The sequence below is a fragment of the Corvus moneduloides genome, chromosome 7 (assembly GCF_009650955.1).
Source record: "Corvus moneduloides isolate bCorMon1 chromosome 7, bCorMon1.pri, whole genome shotgun sequence".
Lineage (NCBI taxonomy): Eukaryota > Metazoa > Chordata > Aves > Passeriformes > Corvidae > Corvus > Corvus moneduloides.
Genome location: NC_045482.1, coordinates 5,460,730 through 5,481,950, shown reverse-complemented (window position 1 = coordinate 5,481,950; position 21,221 = coordinate 5,460,730). Strand labels below are relative to the sequence as shown.

Here is a 21,221-nt window from a genome sequence, read left to right as displayed (position 1 = left end):
TGCAGCAGTTTGGAAAGGCTGTAAAAAGTCCATAAAACAATTTTTCCTGTCCCTCTTGCAATGTGGCTCGTGGGAGGTAGGGTGTCTGGTTTAACTTTTGTCCAGACAAAATGATGTGCTGCACCAGCATTACTCCAGAGTGTGTTTCCAGGTGGTTTCCTTTCTCTGACACAAAGTTCAATGCAAAAACTTCTTTGGGGTGGAGCAGATGGGTCAGACTGCTGGGCCCACGATCAGCCCACAGTGTGCACAACACTCTGTGGTTACATGGCATTCCATCTTGGAAAGGAGCTCTGGGAGGTTTTTTAATGACTTTCAAGGGTTTCTGACCAAAGCACCTGCTTTTAATTACTTCCTTGTTTATGGAAGTAAATTAAGTTGTAGTCTCTTAAAAGAAGGTAAATATTTTGTTTGAAAAGGCAAGAGAGGTGAGGCACCTACGGAAACCATTTGTACCAACAGCAGATTTAGGAAACAAATACAAATTGATCCTGCAAAATGTGATTTGTGTTTAAAAGCACTGTACATAATGAGACAACGGCATCTTGGAGCCTTTGCTGTTTTTCTCACTTTTAATTCCAGCCAGGCATTGTGCCTCGCATCCAGAAAGTGCTGTGTGACGTGTTTAAAGCACACCAGATTTCAATGCCAAAGCAACTTAACTCATCTTTCTCAAACTAATGAGGACAGGATTCAAAAATCTGTAATTCATCTTAAATTGAATGAGCATGACACTGAATCCCAGCTTGTAGCAAAGATATAAGGATATAAATATTTCTGTGGTCAGATATTTCAAATGAGATACTTGCAAGCCAGAATTCCTTGTCATGACCAATTCTAATGTGGGTTTTTGCTACAGTCTTCAGATTTTGTGTTTGTGTTTGGATTTTGTGTCATTTTTGTTTTGTTTAGGAGGAACTGGGCACACCAGATTTTATGGTGTGGTTTGGTTATGCCAGTGCCATATAAGCAGAGTTCTATTTTTTTGTATTTCAATATATGTTATTAAAATAATATACACCACTGCTTTTTTTCCCAGTCACTTTGGTTTATTTAACCCTGTTTTCACTTAAACATAAAAGTGCTATTTTTCTAGCATTCCTTAAAACTTGTCTAGCAAAGGTAACTGCAAAATCATTATTTATTTCTGCCACTTTTCTCTGCCAAATGTGAATGACAGTGCTGTGGTTGGTTCTGTTCCTTTTCTGGGGTCTGTAAAAGTCCACACCTAATTTGTGGGAAGAAAAACATGGTTTTCTTTTTAAGATTTTTTTTTTTCTTGCTATCAGCATGTGAGCGCTGCTTTTGAATGATTCAGCCTGGATCCACTTCCATCAACAGTTAAGATGAAGTATATGTTTTTTTAGATGAGCAACAACCAGCACTCCTGGTAAGATGTGGAAGAATATTTGGGAGGGGAGGGGTGTCTGTAAGTGCTCTTACAGTGCTGGTAATTTTTTGTCTGATCCAGGGAGAGGGTTCCCTTTCACAGATGCACATCTCCTAAAATTATCTGGAGAGAATAAAAGTGCAGATTCTAATCTCTCAGAGCAGAAAGTAATTGCAGCATTTTAAATTCTGAAAACGTGATTCAGCGGAAGTACAATACAGCATGGATGTACAAAATCTGCCCCTCTGACATTTCTCTAGCTTCAGAAGTGAATCTGCATCTTTTAAAAATCAGGCCCTTCCTGCTGCTGTACTCCTCTTTGTTTCAGCTTTACTGCTGTTGATAAGTAGGAAACTGTTGGTGTCCTTCCTGGTGGGAAGTTCATTTGAATCCTCTTCATAGAGTCAAAAACATGACTCACAAATGTGGCTCGTGGGCAGACCCTTGTACTGGAACATCAGACCCCTCTGCTGAACTCAGGTTCAGGCTTGAGAGACAGTCTAGAGAGTCCTGTCTACCCTGCCTCACCTAGGGGACATAGAGACAGACAGTGTCCCCACCCACTGTTCTCACACATGGCCTCAGGTCTGTACCAGTGTTGAAAGCAGCTGAACTGAGACCGGAGGAGGATGTTAAAAATGTGGTGGAAGTAACTCGGATGCTAAACAGCTTCTCATCGAGTGAGCACTACCCTGCGATGGCAAAATGGCTTTTTGTGTTAGGTGTTAGGACAAGATGCTGTCCCTTGTATGTCTGGCTCTGCCTGAGTGTCCCTCTGCACAGCTTGGGGGAGGCTGGTGAGAATAGCAAGATGGTCCCTGTCCAAAGATGTCATTTTGTGCGTGAAATCATTATAAAATGTGGAACAAGGTGAATCCAGTGCCATCTGAGAGCATCTTTGCTGTGAATGTGTCACTATTGATGCTGCAGGCCAGGAAGGTCCAACTCACAGATATTGCTGAGATGGATGGCAGGTGCAGACTGAAAAGGCAGAAGCACAGGCTTTGGGGAGGTTGTCCTGGGTTAAGTTGAGGCTTTGCAAGGGCTCACCACTGGAAGCCCCTGGATGACCCTGGTAGCAGCAGTCACATCCTGCAGAGGGGCCTTCTCACCAGTTCCTTTGTCCTGGCAGGTACACCTGGCAGTCTGGGCGGCCAGGTGAAACACGGCACTGGTGACAATTGTGGGATGTCTGGCCAGTCACAGTGACACCAGGGAGGAGATGAGGGGTCGATGCCCAACAAGAAACCCAGGGGCATGAGCTGTAGCAGTGCTTCAGGCTGGATCCCCCAGCCTTCCTCTCTCAGTGCAGAGCAGCCTGGCACAAAAGGACACATTTTTCACAGAGGCCAAACCAACATTTTATTCTTGTTATTTTCACACACTCAGGAGGCTGTGCTTGGTCTGTGGTGACACTAGGCCAATCCCCCATCCCTTCTGACTGAGCCAGGACACCTTGTCAAGGCATATCCCAGGCCCAGGAGCTGACCCTAGCGTAGGAGCCTCATACACTGTTGCTTCCAGTTCTGCAGGCTGCTAAAAGCAGGATTGATCAACAAGAGAAAAGACTGAGCTGTCAGATGGTTATGCTTTTAGATGGTTATGCTTTTAGATTGTTATACTTTGCCTTGCAAGCCAAGGGTGTCTCAATGTCCCAAGAAATGGGTGGGCTCTACTGAGCACCTGTGAGAGGACAGGAGCTGGGTTTCCTGCGTTAATGTCATGCATAGAGCCCACAGGAATCACTGGGAGTCTTCCCGTTCAAGCCAGTGGACTCAGCAGCAAGTTTCCATAACAAGCCCCTCTGCATCACCTCCTCCTTAATTTCCCTTTTTCCTTTGCACGCAAGCTTGGATAACAGCATCCCTCTCCTTCTAGCCCCATGCACATTCCTGACTTAAAACAGCAGGGAAGGAGCTTGAGGCAAGGCACTCGCTCACTGCATCCAGCCCAGTGGGCACTAGCCGATAGCCCTTCCTGAGCCACACAGGTGTTTCTTGTTCACAAAGCCACAGCACTTTTAATAAGCTGCTTAAGTCTAGCACAAGCTGAACTCTAAGGTGTCTGTAATCACACCCATTCCTTTTCCTGGAGGAGCAATGCTGCCTTTCGTCTCTCCAGCATGAGCAGAAGGGGCTCACCTGCTTCCCACCAGTTCACTCATGCTCAAAGAACTCATGGCAAGCAGCAGTGACCATTGCAATGAAGGCCACAAACTCCTGGAAGTCGCACTCTGCATCCCCGTCGCAGTCCAGTGCCTCCATGACTTTGTCGACAGTCTCCTGGTCTTTGATTTCCTGAAGGGATAGAAACAGGCAGCCAAAGCTGGGGAGGACCACAGCAAGGCCCAGACAGTAACATGTCCCCATTTCTCAAATGTTCTCACGGCTGAAACTCTGTTCAGATATATCCCAAATATCTTGTGGCTGTTCCCAGTCTGTGGTGGGGCACTGTCCTGTGCCCCTGGCAATCGCAGCCGCAGCTGTGCTGCTGGGGAGGGACATCTTGAGCCCCTTGAAGCAAGGCTGTCCCCCTGTGCCAGGGAAGGTAATTTCCCTAGTATCCAACCCACACCCCAGTCTGCCATACAGGCTGTTGCCCTCATCCTGCTGCTCTGTAGAGCTGGAGCAAAGGATTTAATGCTCTGCTATGTAAATAAACCCCTTCGCCTGCACTGGCTTCCCGTGGGAGACAGAATTAATGGAGTGCAGTGTCTGCTCGATGCCCCCCGAGCCCAACCAAGCTGCGCGGAGGGCAGTACTTACACCGAGGAAGTGGGTCAGCTCGTTGTTGATGAGCTCCTTCAGTTCCGATTTCTTCAGCTTGTGCTTGTCTCCCTCCTTTCCGGAGTACTGGTGGAAGACATCGATGATGACGATCATCGCCTTCTCCAGCTCAGACATGGTTGTGGCGTGGCCCTGAGGTCAGAGGGAACGTGGGAACGCCAGCCTGGGCAAGCTCCAGCAATTCTTATTGCTTTGGAAGCACGGCCACCCCGGGGCACCGCCCATCCATCGGCAAGGTCGGACCCGCGCTCAAGGCGTTCTGCTGGGAAGCTCTGGCAGCAGCTCTGGCTTCAAGGGGAACGTCCCGAGAGACCATTACTCTGCTGCCAGGGGCTCTCGAAGACAGTAGGGCCACAAGACGAGGAGAGGGGCAGGCATGAGGGCAGCTCCGGAGCTTCAGAAAGGTTTTGCTGTCCCTGCTGTCACAGGTCCCCTCACCTATGCCTTTGCCTGCAGACCTGTCTCCAGCCCAGCAGTCAGGGGAACCGGGTAGGAACCAGTTTCGATGAGTGCCAGCAGGTCAAAATCAACACCTCTCGAACCTTCCTCTCCCGCACTTGATCTGGAGACCCCCTTTGGAATGATAATAATTCAGATTGCAGCGTTCCCTGCAGACTTCACAAATGGACAAACCAAAGAGTCTCTGATCAAATAGGGAGAGCTGCCAACCCACCTTTCCAAAACCTGGGAAAATAAAAAAGGCTTATTGCCTGGCACTCGGTTCGTTCATATCCCACAGGTAAATATCTCCTGCCCTGCGACCTGGCTCCTGTTTCTCCACCACCAGCTGAATCTGATCCCACAGCTGATGTCCTCCCCCACTCAGCCGTCAGTGTCTGAAATGAAAGACTGTTCCCAGACAAGGTAGGAAATATCCTAAGAGCCCTTTGCATGCTCCTGCCCTGCCTGCTTCCCGTCCGCAAGGCTGAGGAGTGCTCCAGCTCTCCTCGGGCTCCGCAGAGGTGATGTGGAGCGGCGATACTACCCTGATAGTGTCCCCCCCCAAGGCGGGGACAGCCTGCCCGGCATCCTCCCGGCCCCTCTCACCTCCCTGCTGCCGGCGGGGCTGTGGCACAACGATGCGGCGTGGCCAGGCACGCCGGGGACCCGCCGGCTTCTTATGCCTGCGCCGGGGAGCCGGGGAGGCAGCGGTAGCTGGGGCGGAGTGTCCGAGCTGGGCGCTGTGCCTGCACCGCAGCGCTGTTCGCGGGGACTAGACCCGCCGCCACGTGGTAGCGCCCTTGTGAGAGGAAAACACCGCCTACTTTACTTGTTTTCTGAAGATGGTAAGGGGACACAGTTGCAGTCAAGCGGTTTTTATAGGTGACACATACGTAGTGATATAGCCCGTTTCAAAATGTATTGCAGTAAACTGATTTTTTTTTTTTTTGTAAACAAGCACTTGAAGATTATCCCTAGAGCCAGCTGTTACACATTACAAATAAATCTATTATGGTGCCATTTATTTGTTCATATTTTTCAAAGATAGAATGCCTACTCACTGTTCATTAGATGGGTCCTTCAATGCATAGAATGTTCTGTGAATCAAGCTTGCAATTCAAAGACGTGCTTTCTTTAAAGCTGCTGTTCTGCTCTGAACAGTGAGTATGCAAAAATAGCAATTCCTTGTGTGCCTGATCTTTTCACTATGTTTACGCCAGATCATTGGGAGCATACTATTGATATTGAATACACCTTTTCACCTTTCTACTGTTTTAAGATTGTAGAGTCAGACCAGACAGGGAACATAAGGTTATTTCAATTCACTCAGCTTCACCAAACATACCACCAACAAAATGGTTTATCAAACTGAAACCACTGCTGCTTGTGCAAAACCATTTAAACCATGGGAGTGAGTGAGTGAAAGCATCAATGAGAATACGTTTTGCAGTCAGTGTGAGCATAAGCCTTATACTTTTCTGTGTGTATTGTTCAAGAAATGTTGAAATGTTCAAGAAATATCCACCTAACACCAAAGACAAGTGAAACTGCAAATATCTTGAACCAATTCTGACAGGGGAAGTATAAATCAACATGCAAAACTCAGAAAAAGATGAGTTATTGTTTGTATACGATTCACACTACAAAAAAATACTTTATTTTTAGAAACTTTGAAAAGTTACCTCAAAATTAAATTCTTTATTTACTTTTAAATGGGATCTTGATACAAAACTTGTTCACAAGTCCCATGCCAGCCCCAGCAGCCACTATGAACTGGCATTAAATGCACTTGTATCTAAACCCTGTTGCTGGACAGACATATTCCCTGGCAGTGTCTGTGTTCCCCAAATCTACTCATACAACACTGACCATGTTACTTAAAAAACTTTTTCACATACATGGTGTCAAAGAAACCCATCTACATTGATCATTTCCTTACATCAGCTCATGAAAGCTTTTGTAATAGGCTCAAACACTGGTTTGGGGAAGAATAATTTCCCCAGCATTAAGGTTGAGTATGTCGACTCTAAGTATTTACCTGACCACTGAAATTCTTGCATTTAGGGCATTGCAAACTACACCAGTTATCTGTGCCCTGGTGAGACTAGTAGGGATGCTTTTAGGTAGTGGTGTTTCTAGTGTGGAGGTAGTTTGTCAGCAATTTTGCACTATTTGATTTTTTCCAAGAGTATTTGCATTCCTATCAGAGCTGGATATAAATAGGGTTCTCTGTCAGCAGTAAAGAGACAGAATTTTTCTGTTGATAGCAATTTGATCTGGTAGATGTCTAGCTCAGTCCTTAGCCAAGAAATGCATTAAAGCAAACCTTTTCTAATCAGAGACAAGGTCCTAGCTCATCTCCTTAAACCATTTTCTGATGTTGTTCGGGAAACTGACCTTTCCTTAAAATGGGACAGAAAAATTAGCATTTGACAGATCAAAACTTGAACAGTCTTGAAATTCTCTTTCCTGATGATTCTTGCTGCCCATTTCACCCCAAATCATTCTGACTTCTGTATTTTACAGGTGATGATCTGGAATGATGTGCTGATAGGATGGGAAGAAGCATCAGGATCAGGTGTGAACACCAGAAACCTTGACCCTCTCCTACCTCTGCTAATGAGCAACTCCAAGCGACTTTCCTGATCCTTGTCCAGGCTCATATCCTCTCAAAGACTGCTCTCTTGGCCTGGATCATCCCTAACCCAGCCTATGACTGTCCAGGAGGTCTGAATATGGGTGTAGGGCTGTGAGATGGCTGTGCTTTCAGTGCTGCCCAAAAGGCTGCTTCTGTTATTTTAAAACTCACATTCTGATCTTCGAACAGGAGAGTGCAACCTTGGGGCTCCTTTCCTCAGGGTCAGAGCTTCCTTGCCAGAGCTTTGGGCTGATGTATTTGAAGAAGCAAGGGGGTTTTACAGTGCCCAAGGCTGAGCAAAACACTTCAACCCTCTGCCTGTCTCCCTCACAATGTGGGCTCTTCATACCAGGCTCGGGGAGAAAAACCAGCCTATTCCTTTGTCTCTCTGGTGTGTGTGGCACCAGGCTCTGCCAGACCACAAGACAAAGGCCAGCAGTCATTGAACCAGGAGAAAAAAGTAATGAAAGCAGAGGAATTTGTGTGGGAGGGTAAAGAAACTGCCTCTGCCTCTGCAGGGCTGCACTCACAGTCCCAGCACACAGAGCAGCTTTGCAGGGAGCATGTTGGGGAAGATGAAACAGGAAAGCCTTATAAATATGATTGCCTGACAAAAGATTTTGGGAATATGAAAACTACAGGCAACATCGAAATGAAAGCCACTTTTGAAATACCAAGTCTTAGTTACTGAACAACTGGAAAACAATGGTATGGCCGACTGAAGGTAATCCCCTCTTGATTGAACAATACCCTCTGCTTGCAGGCAGGTCCAAGGGTCAGAGCAGACCCTACTAGCTCAGCAGAAGGGGTCCAAAGAGTAGTTTTTAGAAGTTAAGATGTAACACTCTATGGTAATATAAGAACTCTTATAGGCTGTATGTAAATGCTATAGGATTTGTATCTTGTATTAGATTGGTTAGTGACAATTAGAATATTCAGTACAGAAGATGATTTATTGTATTGTAAATAGGACTTCATCACTTCTTCTTCACTCTCATTCCTCTCGCTCTCTCTCTCTCTTTACTTACCCGCTTACTCTCTTGCTCTCTTGGGCCTGCTCCGAGCTGCAGCTGGCAGCTCTAAGCAGTGCCCCAATACCCACGCCCTTTGCAATAAACCCCATGTTCCAAGATCTGACTTCAGAGATCTCTCGTCTACGCCCGGTCCAGAATGAACCCCAAAGCTCCCACAGGAGCAGGTTCCCTGGCACCTACAAGCACAGCAGCCAGAGGTGAGCAAGTGCCTGGCTGAATCCAGCTGAGGTTCAGACACAGCAAAACTTGTATGAAAATAATGCCTAAGTAACGGGAATTTGGCAATTATTAAAAATTTCTAGGGCAGGTGGGTTGTACAGAGACAGCAAAGTAAAACCAAGTTGTTCATCCTCCATCACTCCCCTTAGCCAAATATTACCATAAATTATCCTAAGATTTTGGCATCCACGGAGAAGTGGAGATACTTGCATGAACCTCATTTCAGGCAGATTCATTATGACAATTTTTTTTCTTAAAACAAAAGTAAACAGACTGCTAAGCCCCAGATAAAACACCCATGTCAGTGAACTTCTAGAGTTCCCTCTGCTCACATAAACTGTGCAAGAGAAGTAGCACAGCTCTCCCTCCTGAGTCCCAGTGTGATGAGACACAAGTCAAAGACATCATCCCCACCCATGCTCCCTCCAGGAGAAGTCCAGCATCATCCAAAAAACCATTTTGCTCTTACTGAACACAGCCAGGACTGAACCGGTGCATGACCTAAGCCTTGTTTATAAAATAAATACCAAATTAATTCTTTAATTCCCAAATAAAATTACTGTATTCTCTCCAAATAATCTCTGACATTATTCTGGACATGAGTGAAGAGCTATTTGCTAGAAGAGGAGTATTTTAAATACAACTTGTAGTGTGCATTATATACAATAAGTATTAATGATTATATAACTATAAGTATTAATAGACAGGTATTTTTCTGTCCTGGGGTGCTGATGGGTGTCACGTTTGGGAGTAGCTCTTTTGTCCCTGGGCAGTGCAAAGGCATGGATGGGCTTTTCTGCCTGCTTAGCTTGGTCTGGTGTCACCTCTTGTGGTAGGAGGGAAGCCAGGTCACTCTGAAAGGCTGAAAGAAATTTTATCACTCCATTTAAACAAGTACACATTAAATTTCCACCCAGCCCTTCCAACAGCATAGCAGCAGCAAGTACAGCATCCCTGGGATTTACAATCCCTGTGTGCCTCCTTGTGGGGAGCCCTCTTGAGCTGAGGGGATTGGAAGGGCTGAAACCCACTTGCTCACTGGCCTGGGAAGGCAGTGATGCTACATTTGGGGGTGTTAGGAGAGAGATGGGGACATATCACTGGGACAGGACAGGAGGAGCTCTGCCACCTCCTCGTGGACTGCTGTCCCACGGCACCACCCGCATGAAGGTGACACCCCCCTCCCGGGCTGGGGGGACCAAGGCAGGGCTCATAGTGAGGATACCTGACAAAAACACAGTGTTTAATGGTTGTCACCCCCGCCGGCCACACCCCTCCTCACTCTGCCAGGGCCCCCGTGTTTAGCGAGTGCCCGACACCCCGGGAAAGCAGAGCTGAGGACGGTGATCAAGGGTGGTGCCAGCAGCGGGGAAGCACGGGGGCAGCGGGAGTGTGTGCACCCGTGGATCAGGGTGCACTGTCCCCATGGCTGGCACTGCACCCAGACACGTGTCCTCCGTCCCTCGTGGCCCACGAGGACATGAGCTGGGCACCCAGGCTGGGCCGGCGTTATTTAATTATTTCCATTAAGATGGAAACCACACGCCCGGACTTTGGGGGTGCACTGTCGTTCTAGGGGCTGGCGCTGTCACCCAAAGAGACGGGACGGCTGTCGCGGTCTGTGGGGGGATGGCACTCCTGGTGAAGCGAGCGCGGTCTCTGTGCCGGGGGCAGACGTGGGACGGAGGAGTCAGGTCCCGGCAACCGGCCAAGCGACGTCCCACGGCACGCGGGGACGGGAAGAGATGGGGCGGGACGGGGACAGCACGAGGGCCGGGCGGGGGGCGGGCTTCGTCCCCGCCCGCGCCCCCATTGGCTGCCGCCCGTGAGGAGATGTGGGACCAGGCGGCGCGGCCCCGGCGCGGCCCCGGCCCGGCCCCGACGCTGGCAGCGGGAGCGGCGATGGCGGCGGGCAGCGGGTGGGTCCCGGCGGTGGGGTCGGGATCGGCGATGGCGGGGGGCACTGGGTGGATCCCTGCGGTGAGATCGGGATCAGGAGTGGCGGTGGCGGCGAGCAGCGGGGTCCCGGCGGGGCGGATCGGGGTGGCGGCCGCGGTTCACGGTGCCCGTGTCTGGCAGGGCGGTTCGGCGGCGTGGCGGCCCTCGGCGCTCGGCGGCGGCCACGGAGCTGCCGGCCTGGCGGCTGCGCTGCGAAGGCGGGCGGCAGCTCTGGCGCTACCTGGGCGATGGCGATGTCAGAGAGCGGCGAGCGCAGACGGCGCTGGAGCAGCACAGCCTCGGGCTGGACACGGTGCGGGGGGCCCGGGCCGGGGCGGCGGGGCCCTGCCTGGAGCGCCGCGCTGAGGTGCCGCTGTCTCCCCGCAGGGCGCGGCGCTGCAGACGCTGCCGGCGGCCGGCTCGGCCCGGGAGGCGGCCCGCAACGGGATGCGGTTCTACGCAGCGCTGCAGGCCGAGGATGGGCACTGGGCGGGCGACTACGGCGGGCCGCTGTTCCTGCTGCCAGGTAGGCCTGGGCACCTGCCCGCGGGTGAGTGCCCTGGGGTTCGGCTCTCCGCAGTGCCGGCCTGTCTGGTCCTCCAGGTCTCCTCATCGCCTGCCACACGGCCAAAATCCAGCTGCCCGAGGAGTTCCGGAAGGAGATGGTACGCTACCTGCGCTCTGTGCAGCTCCTGGACGGAGGCTGGGGCTTGTGAGTAGCAAAGATGCTTCTTTGAGTGATGGCACCTCCAAGATCCAGGACTTGGAGCTGCTGTCAGATCTGCCCAGGCTCAGGGATGGAGACTGAGCACCTGTGATAGCTCTGGATGGTTGGACTTGTGCAGCGCTCCAGGTGCACTGTTTTTCACAGGGATGGCTGTGGCATCAAGTCTGGCCACATCTCCTCTGGGGCACTATATCCCAAAGCATTGTGTGTGACAGGGTAGTGCAGAGCAATGTTTCTTCCTGCATTAGTCAGGTCCCTCTTTTCCAAAGTCAACCCCGGCATCCCACTTCACCCTAACAGAGACAGCCCTGTGCAGTGGCTTGTGTCTGGCTAATGGATATGGTGTTTCTGTATATGCTTCTGACAGACATGTGGAAGACAAATCAACAGTGTTTGGCACAGCCCTCAACTACATAGCCTTGAGGATCCTGGGGATTGGACCAGATGACCCTGACATTGTGCGGGCCCGTGTCAACCTGCACAGCAAAGGTCAGCCATGGGGCTGGTACACTGGTGAGAGGTCTGGCCAGACCTGAGGGCTTCAGGGAACACTGGGGGCTGCCAGGTAGTGAAAGAACTGTTCTTACTTGCCCTTCATGGCAACTGCATTTTCAATTAATGATGGGAAGCTGTGTTGCATTTTTGTACCATTGCCTGCTTGCCCTGTTTCGGGACATGTATCCCAACCTGAGTAGTGTGCTCCCAAACATGGGGAGAAGTGGGTCTTGTGATGGGGAAGAAAGTTGGGAGCTGGCATGGCTGTGTTAACCTGAAAACTGATACTGTTCTGTGCAGGAGGTGCTGTGGGAATCCCTTCCTGGGGCAAGTTTTGGCTGGCTGTCTTGAACGTTTACAGCTGGGAGGGAATGAACACACTTCTCCCAGAGATGTGGTATGTGCCCCCCTCACTGTGGAGAGAGGAGCTAGTGTCAGTCCTGCCACCAGCCTTGACCCAGAACTGTCCCAGGCACTGGTGATTGCTGAGATAACACTAGCTACAGCCAGGAACTGGAGGTGCTCAGGCTGTTTGTGAGCTGGGAGCCAGCAGCCCACCAGCCAGTAGGTGGGCAGCACTGAACACTGGATCCAAGGGAGATGCCAGAGCACAGCCCTGTTAGCATTTCCCACAGGGTCCCTAATACATTCATGTGCTCCCTGCCTGTCACCAGTATCTTCCAGCAGCCAGAACTGGACCCTATCAGGAAGGGACAACCACATGCAAGGCTGCCTTGCTTGTACCTCTCTGAATACTCAGAGGGCTCCTGGGTGCCAGAGAGGGAAAGTGTATGACACTCTCCCTGGAGGAAATCAGGGGCTGCACAGTACCAAGAGCTGCTGGTGCTTTGTCAGCAAATGCCATTAACTGTCAGACCAGGCCTCTGCCTTCAAAGTGCCACGTGACTGAACTGGCTTCTCCCCTTCCTCTTCTCTGAGCCTGAGGTCCTCCCTGCCCTGCATCAGGTGGGCCTGGAGTGGTGTCAGGAGGGAGTATCCCTGTTGGAGGGGGAATCTAAGCAGGGCCAGGCTGTGTGTATATCCCCTAGTGCAGGGGCATGCCCTGCTCTGGACATTGCGCACAACATCTCTCCATGTTTCCCTTTGCCTTCCTTGTTCCTCACAGCAGCACTTTCTCTATTGCAATCAGGCTGCTTCCTACATGGTTTCCAGCCCATCCGTCACGGCTCTGGTGTCACTGCCGCCAGGTTTACCTTCCCATGAGCTACTGTTACGCCAAGCGTTTGTCAGCAGAAGAGGACGAGCTCATACGGAGCTTGAGGCAGGTAAGGAAGGAGCTGATCCTGCTGGACAAGGATATGTGGCTCCATGACCACCTGCTGTGCTGGCCGTGTCCTTGTGGGCCAGCCTCTGGCTTGCCAAGTGGCAGCTCTCATACCTGCATGGTGTCTGTCAGACAGCAGAGCCAGCTCCCAGCAGTAACTGCCCCAGGTGCTTGCTCCTGGCTGGCCAGGCTGATGCCCTTTGCTGTCTTGTGTCAGGAGCTGTATGTGCAAGACTACGCCAGCATAGACTGGCCAGCACAGAGGAACAACGTGGCTGCCTGTGACGTGTACACCCCACACAGCTGGCTCCTGGCTGCTGCCTATGGTGAGTGCGGGAGCTGCTGCGGGGAATACTGAAGCAGCCTTGTACCCTCAAAGCTCTTTAGAGTCTACTGCCAGCTACTGGTGTATGCCCTGCAGCTGAGATGGAGACAGGAATTATGTAATCTATGGGGTTCTCCCTCCCTGAGAGCAGCAGGGCCTTGTGCCCATGTCCTCAGGCCGCTCTGGGGCAGAGCTTTGCTCTATGCTGATGCTTTGCTCAACCGGTTGTTGTGTGAGCTGGGGTGCAGCCTGGCGCAGCAAGTGAATCTGAGTTTATTTTTCACTGCATGTCCCTTTCTTCTCCTGTAGCCATCATGAATGTGTATGAAGCCCACCACAGCACTGCGCTGCGGCAGCGAGCCATCACAGAGCTGTACGACCACATCAAAGCTGATGATAGATTCACCAAGTGCATCAGCATTGGGCCGGTAGGACACTTGCTGTTAATCCTTTAATATCTCACCCTTTGTTCTTTAAGGACCAGCTTGTGCAATTGTGGCATGTAATAACCACCAGATCTTGCTCAACTCCTGCTGCTCCTGATGCTCAAGAGCTTAAGGCTAACAGGGCACAGGAGCTGCAAGAGGGCATGGGGACAGCTGTGGCCCTGGTGAGGAGTATCTCTCCTTGAGGTCCAGGGAGATGATCTGAGAGTAAATTCTGGAGTAATCTGGAGTAAAAGCACCTGCCCCACTAACTCAGCTATGCTGAGTGATGCCACAGGTGGAGCCATTGGGATCAAGGCCAAGACAAACTCTGGATGGCTCTGTCTAGAGTGGGGGGATATATGTCTCTGGGGCTGGAAGAAGCTCTATCCAGAGCAGTGACAATGCTCCTCATGGTAGATCTCCAAGACAATCAACATGCTGGTTCGCTGGTTCATGGAAGGGAAGGATTCCCCAGCTTTTCAGGAGCATGTTTCCAGGATCCCTGACTATCTCTGGTAAGGGCTGAGTGTGACCCGACACAGCACAGGGCTCTGATCCCTGTGGATTAGGCACACCGTAGCTCCTGACTTGCCTCCTGGTGCTCCCACTGTGCCTGTGCTGCAGCACTGTGCTCTCTCCTCCCACAGGCTGGGCCTCGACGGCATGAAGATGCAGGTGAAGTGCTATAGGAGTTCACTTGTGACTGAAGGGACCCTGGTGTGCCGGGGCAGCCCATGGAGTAATGGGATAGCGTGTTCATCCCGAGCCTGAGCTCCTGGCGTCTCACCTCTGGTGCCTGGTGGCCTTCTGTGTCTCACTGCCACTTCTCCCAGCTGTGCCAGGAGGGAGTACAGTCTGTTCTGCTAGTTTGCCTCCCTGTGGCTGTGAGCTGAGAGGACACCTCTAGGCCTCCATTCCCTCCATCCTCATGAGTCCTGGGAGAAGGGCAGGAGAAAGCCAGGCCCCTGATCCTGCATGTGGTCTGAGCTCTGCTTCTCTCAGAGCCATTGTATCCTGCTGTTCCTTAATGCTAGCCACTTCTCCTGCCTTGGCTGTGCACAGAGCAGGCTGATGTAGCTGTATTACGTTGTGTCCCCTTGCTGTCCCTTGACCTGCCACATCTGTCCTCTGTGCCAGCACATCAGCCGTGATCCAGAGTGACACAAAACAGAGTAGCGGGAGCTATTGGCGGTAATGTGGGAGGGATGTGCTGTCCCATAGACCCCACAGCTGAGTCAGGCTGCTGCTAGCACCTGCCTCTCACTGTCTATTTTCTCTCTTCCAGGGCACAAATGGATCCCAGCTCTGGGATACTGCTTTTGCCATACAAGCCTTCTTGGAGGTAATGCACCCTTCAGTGCTACATGCTGCCTTGGGAAAATGGTCTCTGCTCACGTGTCCCCAAAAAGCAGAGCTCCTGCTGTGCCTTGGAGCTCTGCTGTGCCAGTTCTGGCCTGGCGTCCTTTGACTGAGCTGGGAAAACATGTCTGGCTATGGCCCCTTGCTGACTGCTCACTGTGCATCTCTGTTTCCAGGCAGAAGCCCAGGACATGCCTGAATTCACCTCCTGCCTCCAGAACGCCCATGAGTTCCTCCAGTTCTCCCAGGTAAGCAGAGCTGGTCAGTGGTGTCTCACACGCTGGCTGTGCAGGCTTGGCTGTTGCTCAGAACCCTGTTGGATGCATCTGATGCCTTCTGAAGAGATCTTCTGAAGAGATCTTCTGAAGGGCTGGACTAGCAAAGTCCTAGGCCCAGCCTCCTGTTTTCTGCTCCCTGTTTTCAGGGAACCATCTTTGAAGCTTGGAGAGGACCTTGGCGAGGCCCAGGGATGCTTGGGTTGGCTATCTGAGCTTAGAGAGGCTGGAAAACTGAAAGCTTAGGCTTTTTTGCCCTTCATCTTGTCTGGTGCTGACACATTTGAGGCACCCTTCTGGGAAACTCAGCATCATTGGATAGTGACTGTAGGAGCTCAGCTTCTGCTGGCCTGGCCAGCAGTGGCTCAAGGTGAGGGTCACTGTCACCAGCAGCTTGGTGCAGATGCAGTCATGGGTCTTGTTCATGGTGCTGCCAGCAGGAGCACTGAAAGCAGATGGTTCCCTGGCAGGCAAGCTTCCAAAGGGGACTTCAGCAACACTTGCTGAAGCCAGGCCAAAAGGTGATTTCTCCCTGCTCCAGAGCTGACCTCTTTCCTGTCTACTTCCCTCAGTGGAAGGCAGGTGCTGTCCACTCCCACATGGTTCTGCACCTGCAATGGTTTCAGCCCGTGGTCCTGCAGCCAGGCACCTCCAGGCTGCCCTCACTTGTTTCTTGCCTCCTGCAGATCCCAGAGAACCCACCTGACTACCAGAAATATTATCGCCATATGAACAAGGTATGGTGGCTGAGACTGGTCTCTAAGGATGCACGACTGGGGCAGAAGGAGTAGGAATCAGGAGCAGCACCTGCTCTCTTCCACAAATAGAGTAGATGAGGGAAGGTGATCCTGCTCCCTAAGCCCACCTGATACTTTTCCAGGGTGGCTTCCCCTTCAGCACACGGGACTGCGGCTGGATTGTGGCAGACTGCACAGCAGAGGGGCTGAAGGCAGTTATGCTGTTGCAGGAGAAGTGCCCCTTCATAGCCAAGCTTGTGCCCCCTGAGCGCCTCTTTGATGCTGTGAATGTGGTAAGAGCTACAAAAATTAGGCCAAGGGACATGCAGGACTGTAAGAGAAGCCAAGGCCCAAGGAATTGTTAGATCTGGTATTAAATCTGGTTTGGTCTGAGCTAGTATGAGGCCTGGTGTGGCAACACTCTTTGTTGTGATTCAGAGCTGCCTATGTGACCTAATGTGATGTGATGGTCCAGATTGGGCCTGCCTGTCATGGTGGTTTGGGACCTGGGTCTTCTGCCAGCCCCACAGACCTGGGGGTCTAACTTTGTCCTCACAGCTGGCTTGGGGCCAGACTGGAGTAGTACTGCCCATGAGGTTGTCCCCCCCCCCTCTCTGCTTGTCTGGGCAGCTGTTGAGCATGAGGAACTCGGATGGAGGCTTTGCCACGTATGAAACCAAGCGAGGAGGCCACTTACTGGAGCTGCTGAACCCCTCCGAGGTGTTTGGTAAGGGAAGCTGTGGGGGCTGGTTGTCCTGCCCACTGTGAAGGGACAAAGTGGCCTGGGTTCACCATGCCCAGTGGGTGCCTGATGGGGGATCAGTGTGCCCTGGGTCTGAGGAACAGGCTGGCAGCGGCTGGCCTGGAGGCTTGCCCACACAGGGGCTGTGGCACTGATACCCTTTGCCTGCTGGCAGGTGACATCATGATTGACTACACGTATGTGGAGTGCACATCAGCTGTCATGCAAGCACTGAGACACTTCCAGAGCCAGTTCCCTGAGCACCGAGCTCTGGAGATCAGGTGAGACACTGAGATGAGAGCTGGGCAGGGGAGAAGACAGGCTCACTGTCCCAAGCTGCCTGCCATGGCCTCCTGAACAATGTAGCTGCCTGTCTGCATGCTCTTGCCTCTTGTCCCCTCCAATAATGGGACCCATCAAAGCCTCAGAGGGGCTGATGGAGCCCTCAGTGAAGCAGACACTGAGTTTGAGCTGCTTCTGAAGTGGATGCCTTCTTTCCTGTCCAGGGAGACTCTGCAGAAGGGCCTGGATTTCTGTCGCAAGAAGCAGCGAGTAGATGGGTCCTGGGAAGGGTAAGCTGTGTTCCCAGCACCCAGTTTTCTTCTGGCTGCCCCAGTGGGAGAGGGATCATAATGGGCTGGCATAATTCCTGGCTGGCAGGATCTGCGGTAGGGAAAGTAGGGGCTGATCCTCCTCTAGCTGGTGCGCTTTGCTCTCAGTTACTCTCCCTTTCAGCCCAGGTAGAACAGGTACCTTGTGCATTGCACAAGACCCAGAGAAGTCTGGGGTGGCTCCAGCTCCTGTGGTCCCAGTTCTGCTGACAGCTGAGTTAGCTGGGACTGGGCTGCTGGTGCTGCTGGGACTGGGCATGGTTGGGCCATAGGGGAAAGCAGGCTGCAGCTCTGTGCCTGGCTCTTCTCTTCAGTGAACACAGCTGTGTTGCAGCCTGCCTCTCCCTGGGGCCTCGCACCTCTGACAGTGCTGCTCTCCCCTTCCTCCTAGGAGCTGGGGGGTTTGTTTCACCTATGGCACCTGGTTTGGTCTGGAGGCGTTTGCCAGTATGCAGCACATGTACCACGATGGGTGAGAAGGGGATGTCTGGGTTCCCTGCCCCTACCTACCTCCTTGGACAGGGTAGGACTGCATGGTGGGGCTGGATGGATGCCCTGGATGCACATGGACTCTCCTGCCTCAGGGACTGTTCCTCCCAAATCCTGTGCCTGCAGTGTGGCCAGGGCACTTGCTGCCTGACCCTCAAACTCTCGGGGCAGTCCTGGCCATGGGCACTGCTTCTCTTTGCAGCTGAGAGCTGTGGGCATCCAAACACTCTATGTCCCCCAGTCCTGTCTTGATTCTGGCCCCTATCCCTGCAGGACTGTCTGCCGAGAGGTGGCCCAGGCCTGCCAGTTCCTCGTCTCCAAGCAGATGGCAGATGGCGGGTGGGGAGAGGATTTTGAGTCCTGTGAGCAGCGCACGTATGTGCAGAGTGCTGAGTCGCAGATCCACAACACCTGTTGGGCCCTGCTGGGGCTCATGGCTGTCAGGTAAGAGCAGCCCCACCTGGCTGCAGTGCTCAGGGAAAAGGAGGTGCAAGCTGGCTTGGGTGACCTTGGGCCTGGCTGGTGTGACCCAGTGCAAAGCAAAGCTTTCGATCGTGACTACAGGCCTCCAGCCTGGGAAAATGGTGCCATATTCATAATACCTAGTGTCTTGGGGTTGTGGGGAGCCCTTCCCAAAGCACTCAGCATGCCTGGGGCAAGCTTGGGGCAGCCTAGAGGTGGTTGAGTTCCCCAGGCACGTGGATGGGGGCTTGCAGGTGGTTTGGATGAAGATGCTCACATCTCCCTTGTGCTTTGCAGGTACCCTGACATCGGTGTGCTGGAAAGGGGCATTAAAGTGTTGATGGATAAGCAGCTGCCCAATGGGGACTGGCCTCAGGTACATCTTTAGCCTTTCCAAGGTGTTCCTGAACACACAGCAGTCCCCTATCACTCATACTATTCTGCTCTCTGCTTGTCTCCCAGGAGAACATTGCTGGAGTGTTCAACAAGTCATGTGCCATCAGTTACACTGCGTACCGCAACATCTTCCCCATCTGGACGCTGGGGCGGTTCTGCCGGCTGCACCCCAACAGCCCTCTGGCTGGGCAGCTGCCAGCCAGAGCCAGACCCTCAGCTGGGGCGGGGCAGGAGGAGCAGGGAGCCCTGTCTGCTTGAACCTGGGATGCTGGGGATGCCATGGCCCTGGACTTGTCTTGGATCCCAGCATCTGCATGGGGCCATAGGGGTGTGTGCTGTGTGGGCTCAGTGCTGACTAACTTAGCATGTGGACTCCTGCCTCTGACAGGAAGGGGTGCTGCGCCAGCGCTGTAGAGCCTCTGCTTGCTGTTGAACCTCTTCTAAACATTCCCTTTCTAAGGTTTTTTCCAGGTATATTCTCCATCCCCAGATGGGGAGTGAAGTGCCTTTTCAGACCATTTAGAAGATCTGACAAAGCAGCCAAGCTGTGTCGTATTCCACATCTGGACAGACTCTCATCCTGGCTTGCAAGGCTGCCTTTTATCATTGCAAGCTGTCTGTCTATACCAAGAGTGTGGGATTTGGGGCCTCCCCTGTGCCCACCATCAGGGGGGTGGGGGCACTGCACAATCCTTGCTGAGCTGACCTCCGTACTGTGGGTGCCAGTGATGGCCTTTGAATTGCTCTCTCTGCTCTGGAGCCTGTGCTGGGAGGGGAAGGACACCTGTCCTCCCCCAGATGTCCGGGAAAAAGGAGTACTTTGCTTAATTTTGTTATTGTTCTGTCCCCCAGCTGGTGGCACCTAGCTTCCGCAGGTGAAGTCACCATCAGCCCTTGGAAAAGGGGCAGCTGAAGTAGAAAGCCGTGAGGTGGTTGGCATCATGGCACAGCCTGAGCCCCAGGGCTCCAGCCTTCCCCCAGCTCAGGCCATGGTGCCGTGGGGCCTTCACAGGTCATTGTCAGAGCAGGAAATCAAAGGGATAATAAATTGCTAAGGGTGATGCAAGAGGAACTTCACTGTGTTCTCCTTTCTGTTTGCTAATGTGTGTCCCAGGCAGAGGGGAGCTGGCACAGCAGCCTCATGTCATGTGGCTTGGGTTGCCTGTCCCCAGACGTATGGGCACCATCTCCACCAGGCTATGCTGGGAGCCTGTGCCTCCTCTAATGCATTTAGCCCCAGAAAAATATAATCAAGGAAGCAGCTGACTAAAGGGGAATGATCACTTCCATCATCCTGCTGCTTACACTCATGCGGATAAGCAAGATAGAAAAACTTACTTAAGAAGATTCAACTCAGGCTGTCTCAACTCAGCCCTGTTTGCCTTTTCCAAATTCTGGACATCTTTACACCTGTCTGTGATATTACTCTGCATATAAATTTCTTGCTGTAACTGAATTATTCAAGTGTCATACGGTGATGTGTCTTGAGAGGACATGGCTGTGTGGATTTCACCTCTTGTTAAAATCTGCTCCAAGCTGCAATTTCGGATTGAGCACATGCAGAAGAGATAAAGTAGATACAGGATATATTCAGTATAATTCTTGTTTGATGGAAACTGCTTCTTCCAGGAGTCCTCTGACACTCTTCCCAGGAATCTTCTAGAGTGTTTTGATCTCTGATTTCAGAGATCCCAGGTGTCAGCCCTAGGCTACTCCCAGGATGCTACCTGAGGTCATATTTCTCCTTTGGAGAAACTCTCAGCTCTGGCATCTATCCAAGATTCATCCCAGGCATCTGGAGTCTTTTGATCTATGGTTTTGGGACCTGACATCCTTGGTGGCAGCTCCAGACTTCTCCAAGAAAACTTACTGAGATTATTTTTCTGTTTTGGAGGAAATCTGTTTCTGTTTCTCATGAGTTGTAGCGCATGAAAAGAGAGCTACAAATGGAGACTGTTTTTTTACATGCAATAAAAAGAGAGCCAAGACTTAGCCATGACCGTGGTGATCCTAAGCACTGTCTCTTGTCATGGTGCCACCCACTTTGTCCCACATGCACTTCCAGTGTCACGGTACACTTAAGAGAAGGCAAGTGACCCTTAGGGTCCGTACAGGGACAGGTACTGTTTAATATTTTTATGAATGACATAGATGAAGGGATTGAGTGCACCCTCAGCAAGTTTGCAGATGACGCCAAGCTGAGGGTGCAGTGACACCCTGAAGGACTGAATGTGATGCAGAGGGACCTGGACAAGCTTCAGAAGTGGCCCATGAAAGCCTCATGAGGTTCAACAAGACCAAGTGCTGGTGCTGCACCCGGGTCAGGGCAACCCCCAGCATCAATCCAGCTTGGGGGATGAAGGGATTGAGAGCAGCCCTGCCAAGGAGGACCTGGGGATGCTGGTGTGTGAGAGCCGGACGCGCCTCGGCCATGTGCGCTCTCC

The 21,221-nt window shown here is 51.9% G+C and overlaps 2 protein-coding genes and 1 long non-coding RNA gene across 8 annotated transcripts; 2 read left to right on the top strand and 1 right to left on the bottom strand.

Moving 5' to 3' along the window:
- Positions 1-874: 874 nt before the first annotated feature.
- Positions 875-5,398, bottom strand: S100B (S100 calcium binding protein B). 4 transcript variants are annotated; one of them, XM_032113770.1, is made up of 3 exons: positions 4,156-4,423; positions 3,532-3,687; positions 875-2,708 (listed from the first exon to the last, which is right to left on the bottom strand). In XM_032113770.1, exons 1-2 carry the CDS (start codon positions 4,291-4,293, stop codon positions 3,547-3,549), a joined length of 279 nt encoding a protein of 92 aa, XP_031969661.1. In that variant the 5' UTR covers positions 4,294-4,423; the 3' UTR covers positions 875-2,708; positions 3,532-3,546. The 4 variants fall into 4 exon arrangements, with proteins under 4 accessions (XP_031969661.1, XP_031969662.1, XP_031969659.1 ...); XM_032113771.1 differs by lacking the exon at positions 875-2,708 and adding an exon at positions 5,224-5,398 and having other exon boundaries at positions 2,727-3,687; positions 4,156-4,464; XM_032113768.1 differs by lacking the exon at positions 875-2,708 and adding an exon at positions 5,224-5,397 and having other exon boundaries at positions 2,727-3,687; positions 4,156-4,308.
- LOC116446280 lies at positions 4,860-7,231 on the top strand. The gene is made up of 2 exons (XR_004241112.1): positions 4,860-5,040; positions 7,144-7,231. It is a non-coding gene; the product is annotated as an uncharacterized LOC116446280 (long non-coding RNA).
- A 3,318-nt stretch (positions 7,232-10,549) lies between these two features.
- On the top strand, positions 10,550-20,776 carry LSS (lanosterol synthase). Of its 3 annotated transcripts, none has more exons than XM_032114544.1 (21): positions 10,550-10,759; positions 10,834-10,972; positions 11,050-11,158; positions 11,541-11,662; positions 11,969-12,065; positions 12,819-12,954; positions 13,171-13,279; positions 13,588-13,706; positions 14,124-14,221; positions 14,354-14,381; positions 14,992-15,048; positions 15,242-15,313; positions 16,027-16,077; positions 16,221-16,370; positions 16,708-16,804; positions 16,995-17,100; positions 17,326-17,391; positions 17,822-17,902; positions 18,193-18,363; positions 18,679-18,757; positions 18,844-20,776. In XM_032114544.1, the coding sequence occupies exons 2-21, from the start codon at positions 10,894-10,896 to the stop codon at positions 19,033-19,035; spliced, it is 2,019 nt and encodes a 672-aa protein (XP_031970435.1). In that variant the 5' UTR covers positions 10,550-10,759; positions 10,834-10,893; the 3' UTR covers positions 19,036-20,776. The 3 variants fall into 3 exon arrangements, with proteins under 3 accessions (XP_031970435.1, XP_031970433.1, XP_031970434.1); XM_032114542.1 differs by having other exon boundaries at positions 10,677-10,759; positions 12,795-12,954; positions 16,636-16,804; XM_032114543.1 differs by lacking the exons at positions 14,124-14,221; positions 14,354-14,381 and having other exon boundaries at positions 10,677-10,759; positions 12,795-12,954; positions 16,636-16,804.
- Positions 20,777-21,221: the final 445 nt, after the last annotated feature.